Source organism: Gallinula chloropus (assembly GCF_964237585.1).
Source record: "Gallinula chloropus genome assembly, chromosome: 29".
In the NCBI taxonomy this organism is placed as follows: domain Eukaryota; kingdom Metazoa; phylum Chordata; class Aves; order Gruiformes; family Rallidae; genus Gallinula; species Gallinula chloropus.
The window spans coordinates 968,920-977,615 of NC_140114.1; the positions used below are offsets into that span (position 1 = coordinate 968,920).

Sequence of the window (8,696 nt, forward strand, 5' to 3'; positions counted from 1 at the left end):
CCCAAAAAACCCACCCCAAAAAGCAAAGGGAAAATAAAATAGACCAATCCCCAAATGGTCCCTGCAGAGCGATTCCCGACCCCGGCGTCACGGGGGGGAGCTGGGAACGAAACCAAATGTCGAGCCGGCTCTTGCCAAGTTTCGGAGCTGCCGGCGAAACCGACGGCTGGTGGCAGCCACGAGTCCCCCCCCGGTGGGCTCCCGGCTCCGCTCGCTGCCTTCCGACCCCCTACTGCCCCCCACTCCCCCCCACATCTGGGAAACAAGAATATCGCAGCTGGATGTAGAACCCCAAGGAATGGGGTGGGGGGGGGGGGTGGGGGGTGGCGGAGGTGATGCCCTGGACCCCCCCACTGTAAATCCAGGGTGGTTCTCCCTGTGCTGAGGGATGCTGGCACAGCTGGATCCAAGGTGCTGGCTTGTGCTGAGCCCAAAATTGCCCTGGCCACTGAGGGGAAGCAGTGTCCCCACTGTAGCCATCACCTCCCTAGGACTGTGAGACCCTTCCCGGGCTCCCCCAGCCCCAGGTTTCGGAGCAGGACAGGGATGCTGAGCTGCTGCCGAGGGATGCTCTCAGCCAAGCCCTCAAGGATGGGCACCCAACATCTCCCAATCTCTGTGCCACACCCCCAAGCAGCCCCCCCAAGCATCCCGGTGTGGCACCCCAGCTTCATGGGGAGGGATGCAGGGGGCATCCAGCCCCTCCTACCACTCTCCCCCAGTGCAAACACCTCCCCAGCGCTGGGAAATCCCAGCAGTGGGTGCTGGAGACGGGCTCAGCCCTCCCATAGCCCACGTGGGCTGCAGCTGGTCCGGCTGCGGAAGGGTTAAACCCAGCTGCTCGCCTGGGATCTCAGGGGCCTCCCACTCACCGGGCGTGGAGTATGAATAGCTGCGCTCCCCTCCGCTCCCAGCCACTCGCTGCCCTCCCTGCCTTCCCTCTTGTTCGGGACTCCAGCATCCTCCTCACCTCACCGGCATCCCCCCCAGCGCCGGCACAAGACCCCCCCCGGAATCACTAGGACCCCCCCCCAGGCATCACAAGACCCCCCTCTCCCCACTCCCCAGCATCCTCCGGCAGCGCCGATGCTGAGCGCGGAAAGTTTCAGCGGGGCGAGAGCCCTGGGCGAGGAGTCGCTGCAGATGTGGGACCTCAACAAGCGGCTGGAGGCTTACCTGGCCCGGGTGAAGTTCCTGGAGGAGGAGAACGAGGTGCTGCGAGCCGAAATCCAGAGCGCCAAGGGCAACCCCGACGGGGGCTCCTGGAGGGAGAAGTACGAGGAGGAGCTGCGCGCGCTGCGGGACGCGCTGGATCGGGCCTTCAGGGAGAAGTGCACGGCCGAGCTGGCCAGGGACAGCCTCTACGAGGAGGTGCTGCAGGTGAAAAGCAGGTGCCAGAAGGAGCAGGCGGCCCGGGAAGAAGCCAAGAAGCAGCTGTCCCTGAGCAGGAAGGAGCTGGAGGAGGAGAGGAGGGCGCAGATCTGGCTGAAGGAGAGAGCGGTGCAGCTGGAGAAGGAGGTGGAAGCCTTGCTGGAGGTGCACGAGGAGGAGAAGGCTGGGCTGGACCAGGAGATCGCCAGCTTCTCCCAGAGCCTGGAGAGCTTCCGCTGCGCCCCGGTGGCTTTCCAGCCCGTGGAGGTGGAGGATTACTCCAAGAGGCTGTCGGAGATTTGGAAAGGGGCGGTGGAGACCTACAAGACTGAGGTGTCTCAGCTGGAGGGTTCCCTCTGCCAGGCCAAGGAGAACCTCTGGAAGGCGGTGGAGGACAACCAGCAGAACCAGCTGCAGCTCCAGCACCTGGAGAAGGACCTGGCCGGGCTCAAAGTGAGGAAGGAGATGCTGGAGGAGAACCTGGCCCGGCAGTGGCAGGAGCAGCGAGGGGAGGCAGAGAAGTTCCAGGTGGGTGGAGGAGGAGGTGGGGAAGCACCCGTCCCCCGAGGAGGGGGGCAGTGGGGGGCTGTGGGTGCTTGGAGGGTGCTCCAAAGGGATGAGGGGAGGTGGACCAGGGGAAGCAGGACTGTGGGGAGCAAACCCCATGGCAGGGACGGGCTGGAGAGGGTGAGGAAGCTGAGGAGGGCGGGAGGAAGAGCGGAGTGAGTCAGGAACATCCTTCTCCCCATCGCAGCAGGGACCTGGGGCCACCCCATTGCAGGGGAGCAGCACCCACACCCCGTCCTCCCCTGCCACCCTCACGCCACATCCTGCTGGGACCCCAGGGGAAGGAAAAGCCCCCCCCAGTGCTGCACACCACACCCCCCCCAAATAGCTGGGTGCAGAGGACAAACTCTGACCGACTTCGCCGCAGCTGCGACTCAACAGCTGCAAAAGTCATTCGGCCGCAGAGGGGGGGCGAGGGGGGGGCCGGAGCTGGAAGTGCCGGGGATGGCGTCTGGGGAAGGGTCCCTCTTTGTACCAGGGCCACCGCGGAGCAGAGGGTGCTCCAGCCTCGGCCACTCACCCCCAAGATGCTCCTTTCCCACGCTGGTGACCCGCAGCCCCAACCCCCCACCCCCCCCAGCCTTTCCAGCAAGAACCCCCCCAGCCCCTTCCCTTCTGAGCCCCATTCCTCACCTCAGCCCCCTCTTTGAACCCTCAGCCCCCCCCTCAGTGCTCAAACAGCGCACCCAGGCCCCCTCTCCCTGAGCATCCTGAGGGATGCTGGGATGGAGGGGAGAGCCGCCTTCACGGTCCCACATCCCGCAGGGCTGAGGTGTCCCTGACCCCCTCCCCACCCCTCCCTCCCCGTGCTGCCCGCAGCTGGCGATGGAGGCCCTGGAGCAGGAGAAGCAGGCGCTGCGGGTGCAGATCGCCCAGGTGCTGGAGGACAGGCAGCAGCTCATGCACCTCAAGATGTCCCTCAGCCTGGAAGTGGCGACCTACAGGTGATGTCCCCGACGGGGCGGGGAGGGGACGGGGACACCGGGAGCTGGGATGAAGTGGGGGGAAACTCGAGGAAATAAGAAAAGGGGGGGTTGTTCTTGCGTAGGGGCAGCCCCGCGCCCCTCTTCCAGCCCTTCCAGATGGCCCCAGACAATGGCAGGCTGCCAGGGGACTGGGGGGACAATTAGCATGAGAATAGGGGCTGTCCCCGCACCGCACCGAGCGAGGGGCCTCCCCGGCAGAGCATGATGTCACCCGGCGCGGACACTAATCCTGGGGCTGGGGGGATGGGATGGGAAACAGGAGTGAGGGGTGGGGGGTGGGGGGCTGGTCACATATCATCCCCCCCCCATCCCCTCACCGAGCTGGGACAGAGCAGCAAAACCACACACACACACCCCCCAGCCCCTCCGTGCCTCAGTTTACCTGTGAAGGGAGCGGATCAGCTTTTCCCATGGGGTGGATCAGCTTTTCCTACCCACCCACCCAGCCAGCAGCACCCACTCCCCCAGCACCCATCCCACCCCTCTCCCTGCAGGACGCTGCTGGAGGCAGAGAGCACCCGCTTGCAGATGCCAGCTGGGGAATACAAGCTGGCCAACGGCTTGAGAGGTAAGGAGGGGGGGCACCAGCACCAGCACCTCACCCCGGGATGGGGGGGTCCCAGGGGATGAAGCTGAATATAGACACGAGCCTTTTCCTGGCAGCGATAGGAAGGTGTGAACAGCAGCTCCTGGCACGGGGCTCACAGCCGCCGCTGCTGATAAGAGCTTATCTGCTCCTTCCCCTCTCTTTTCAGTTCCTCCTCTTCATGGGGAGGGCAGGAGCAGGTCAGGTTTTTCCTTCTCTCCCAGAAAATAAACCCCAAGGAAAACCTCTCACTTGCAAGCTCCCCCTACCCCAAGCAGCAAGGTCTGGCTGCAGGGGAGCGTCCCGAATCCCCCAGGACCATGGGAGTTGGCCACACTTGAGGGAGGAATTTCCCCCCTTTTCCCATGAAGGGGGTGTTTAAAAGTAGGAGGTGGGGGGCACTGGGCAGTGAGAGGCACCGGGGAAGGATGGGGGAGCTACAGGGGGGCAGTGGGCAGTGAGAGGCACCAGGGAGGGGTGGGGGAGCTGCACAAGGCTCTGGGTTTTTGGCACCGTGCTCCATCCCACTCACCTCACTCCTTTACAGACCCCAAGCTGGAAGTGAGCAGCAGCGCCAAGCTGGCACCCATGAGCACCGAGCCCAGGAGGCTGCTGCCCCGGGACCACCGTGCCAGCCCCTCCGTCTTCCCCAGGGCAGAGGGGAGGGGGCAACCAGTGAAAGCCCTGAGTGACCCTCTGACACCCCAAAGCCGGAGCCTCAGCACCAGGGAGCTCCAGAAAGTCAGCTCAGTTCTCCATGGCACAGCACCACAGGCTGCCAGCGCGCTCAGGGAGCTGGATGCCCCCGGCCGCCCCGTGCTGAGCCCCTCAAAACCCGGGCAAGTTGCCCCTTCTCTCTCCCCAGCACCCCCCAGCCCTGTGCCACCGGAGCCTGGGAGTCTGAGGGATGAGGGTCCTGCCTGGCCGGGGGGAGCTGGAGCTGAGATGAGCCAAGGGAAGGAGCATCCTCCTCCCGGAGCCACAGCGGAGACCCACGATGCCAGCACTGACCCCCCAGGAACAGCACCCCCCCACAGCCTGGGGTACCCAGCCCAGCTGGTCAGCGAGGCACTGGAGGATGCTCTCAAGGAGATGACAGATGATGCTCAGCCCAAAGAAGAGCCCATGCTCGGTGCTGCGTGGGTCCCCCAGAACACCTGTGCCCCCAGCTCCATTCCCCCCACAGAGAGAGCCCAGGAAGGACAAGACCCCTCTGAGGATGCTGGGAACCTCGAAGCCCCCGAGGTGGAGGAGGGGGCTGGGGAAGTTGTGCTCCAGGGGCTTGGTGTGGAGACCAGCACTCTGCGGGATGCAGCCGCATTCCCACTGGGGGATGCTTCCCAAAGCCAGGAAGAGATGGAAGAGTGGGAGGAGGAGATGGCAGCTGAGCTGAGCCCTGGGGAACCAGATGCAATGGCCCAAGAAGAGGACACAAGTGGCCCTGGCCAGCTGGGGACAAGCCAGGCAGAGCCAGAGGATGAGGTGGAGGCATCTCCCCCCTCAGAGGATGAGGAGGAGAGGGGACCCCACAGCCCCTGTGAGGAAGGCGATTTACAGGGTGAAGGGATGGATGCACAGGAAGGGGAGTCTCTGCAAGGAGAAGTGGAAGCTTCTCATGCTGTCCCCGTGGAAAGCCATCCCGTTTGGCCCATGGAAAGTCACCTGGAAGAGGACTTTGCTGATGGAGAGCAGGAAACGTTGGAGCATCGGGAAATACCCGTGTGCGAGGTGGATCTGGCTGCAGAGGAGGAAAGGGAGGAGGAGACGAGCCCGGAGCAAGAGACATGCCCAGAGCAGACATACCTGGAGCAGGAGGTGAGCCCAGAGCAGGAGATGTGTCCAGAGCAGATATACCCGGAGCAGGAGATGAGCCCGGAGCAGGAGGTGAGCCCGGAGCAGGAGACGAGCCCGGAGCAGGAGATGTGTCCAGAGCAGACATACCCGGAGCAGGAGATGAGCCCGGAGCAGGAGATGAGCCCGGAGCAGGAGACGAGCCTGGAGCAGGAGATGTGTCCAGAGCAGGAGCCCTCAAGCATCCCTGAGACCAACCCAGCAGAAGCAGCTTCACCGGGGGCTGAAGAAGATGCCATGGGAGGAGAGGACCCAGACAGAGCGAAAGATGGTGAGGGAGAAACGGGAGAGGCTGGTGGGGAGGCACTGGGGGGAGAAGACCCCCAGGCAGGAGAGGCTGTGGGACCTGAAACTGGAGTCCCAGAGGAGCCCTGGGCCGTGCTGGAGGGACCTGCTGAAGGAGTGCTGGAGCAGGAGGAACCGGAGCTGGGAGAGCAGCCCTGGAGCCAAGGGGAGGATGGCAACAGCCAAAAGTTCCATCCAGAGCACTGGGAAGTGACAGCAGAGGATGCAGAGGAGGCTCTGGGGGCAGATGAGCCAACCTGGGCAGATGACACCCCACCAAGCACGGGAGGGTTGGAAAGTGAAGAGAGAGACGGTACCTCACCAAACCGGGAGGATGATGAGGAAGATGCTGAGAGCCAGGGGATGGGCCAGCAGCAGCTGCCAGAGGCTGATCCGGCCCCAGGGCTGGTGAGGGATGAGCAGGATGGGACCACGGGGCAGCCCACCCTGGCACCCACAGATGATCCTAGACTAGGGGACAGCCAGGATCCAGCTGAGGGTCCAGAAGAGTCGTGGGAGGTGCAGGGTGAGGATGCTGATGATGAGCTGAGCTCAGAGCCAGGACAGCCAGAGAGCGGCAATGCCGACGCCGTGGAGCTTCAGCAGGTGCCAGGTGATGGGGAGGAGAGTGGGGAGTCAGCAGAGGAAGAGGAGGAAGAGGAGGATGAGCGATCAGGAGGGCTGGAGCAGGCAGCGGGGCCGGGCAGGAGGGTGGAGCTGGAGGACACGCTGCCGGACAGCACACCCTTGCACCTCTACGAGGGGGAGATGCTGACCGTGGGCACCCCCAGCCAAAACCCTCCAGAGCCCGAGGAGAGCGCAGAGCCAGCCCCTGCATCCGAAACAGCCCCGGAGGAGGAAGGGTGGCTGGAAGGGAGGGACGAGTCACCAGCCCCCACCCTGCCAGAGAGCCGGGGAGAGGAAGCCGGGATGGGGGCAGCTCCTGCAGCGGAGGGTGCTGAGGAGGAGGAAGGTTACTTCATAGTCTCTGCTCCCAACCAAGAGGTGTCCAGCTCGGAGGAAGCTGAGATCTCTGAGGACTTTGAAGAAATCAAGGTTGAACCAACTGAAGCTGGCATGGAGGAGCTGGGAGCTCCTGGAGAAGCATCTCCAGCACCAGAGGATGAAGGGCACTTCGAGGCGCTTGTTGGTGAAGCAGATGAAGACATGAAGATGCCCGTGGAAGAACCTGAGATGCCAAAGGATGAGGAAGAGGATGGTGGAGGGGCATTTGCCACCGAGCTGGAGGAAGGTCCTGCTGTGCCTGAGAGAGATGCCGACTCCCCCAGGGCCACAGGGCTGTTAGAGGGACACGATGATGAGCCAGCCCATGGTGCTGAAGGCTCTGGAGCACCTGAGGGACCAGGATGCTCAGAGGGCTCAGCTGCTGGATCACTGGAGGAGCTGGATGGCACAGGGGAGCCAGAGAGCGACGCCAGCAGAGCCGAAATGCTTCCAGGCTTCAACCTGGGGCTGCTGGGGCCGGAGGAGGACAACGAGCTCAGCACGGATCACCACAGCACGGCCGAGTCCGCCCCTCCAGCCGGATTCCTGGCTCAAGAGGAGCAGCCATGGGACGAGCAGCCGTCTGGAGAGGAGGAAGCACCAGGTGGTGACAACCCCCCCACAGCCGGGACCGAGGAGCCGGGCTCAGGGCTGGAGATGGTGAAAGAAAACCCAGAGGCAGCTGATCTCTTCGCGCCGGTGCCGGTGGATGTCATGAAGGACTCGGATATTTTGGAGATAGTTGAGCAAGCCCTGGAGTTCAACCAGGAGCTGGTGCTGGGGGTGAGGGCGGCCGAGGGTGGGCAGCGGGATGCCGGCGGGACCAGAGCCCCCCAGGATGCTGGGGAAGACTCCTCACCCGCCTCATCCAGCGAGGAGGAGGCCACGGTGCAGGAGGTGCCGGCGGACGCAGCGCCGCGCACGGCGGGGCCGGCGGGGGCTGAGAACGGGCTGCACCGGGAGGCCAGCCTGGAAGACCTGGCCGAGTTCACCGAGGAGGCGCTGGCCGGCGGCACCACGGCGCTGCCAGCACAGGAGTGCCCAGCCGAGACCCCGGCGATGCCACCGCATCCCAGCGGAGACGCCGCCGCCGCCGCCGCGCGTGGCAAGTGTGGCCCTGACACCGTCCCCGGGGCAGCGCTGGGAGATGACATCTTGAGCCAGCTGAGACCTGAGCAGCAGCCCTGGGCCTCAGGGGACGAGTGACAGCACTGGGGGGGGTGGAATGACACGGTGACACCCCTCCTGTAGCCCCCACCCTACCACAACCCAGCCCCCTCACTTCACCCACCCACCCACCCACCTAACACCTCTCCATCTGCTCCTGGTTTTTAACACCTCTGTGTGGATCTTGTTGCACCCCTTTTCAGAGTGAAGAACCACCCAGCTCCCTTCCCAGCCCCCCCCCACCTCCACACACCCCACACCCCCCCCCCAAATTCGCATGCTTGCTCCGAGACCCCAGCCCCATTTTGTCCCCCCTCTGAAGGGGTTCCTGGGGCTGTATTTAATTTAAACCCCATGTTTCCCCCTTTCCTTATGATCTCCCCCCCTTCAACCACCCCAGCTGGAGGCTGAGGAACCCCACACGCTGCCCCCCTGCCCCAAGCCCCAGCCCCTTGGTGTGAGGGGTCCCCAGCCCCTCGGTGTGAGGGTCCCCAGCCCCTCGGTGTGAGATGCTGACCCACACCAGCTGTACCCGCTGCCTTGACGTTAATTTAATAAACCTCATCCTCCTGCTCAGATCTGCTGCAGCCCAGCTCTGCTCATTCCCACGGCCAGGAAGCTCTTGGGGGGGGTGAGGAGGGGCACCAGGGGAGGGGAGGGGGGCAGCAGCCCCAGGGCAGGGCAAGGAAGACAAGGGTTGGGGTTGTTTTTTGGGGGTGGGGGGGGCTGTGTTCTGCCTCCGGGGTCCATTAGCATGGGATGGGGATGGTGTCCACAGGATGATGCTCCCCCATCCCTGGAGCAATGTAACCCCCCTGGGGTGGTGGTCACCCATCCCCAGAGCCCCCACCCCAGATGCTGATCGCTGCTGGCCGGGC

General features: G+C 64.2%; 1 protein-coding gene across 1 annotated transcript; it reads left to right on the plus strand.

The window, feature by feature from the left end:
• Positions 1-1,086: 1,086 nt before the first annotated feature.
• NES (nestin) lies at positions 1,087-7,857 on the plus strand (the record flags this gene model as incomplete). The annotated part of the gene is made up of 5 exons (XM_084276651.1): positions 1,087-1,899; positions 2,758-2,882; positions 3,419-3,492; positions 4,058-5,307; positions 5,533-7,857. 5 exons carry the CDS (start codon positions 1,087-1,089, stop codon positions 7,855-7,857), a joined length of 4,587 nt encoding a protein of 1,528 aa, XP_084132777.1.
• Between the last annotated feature and the right edge of the window lie 839 nt (positions 7,858-8,696).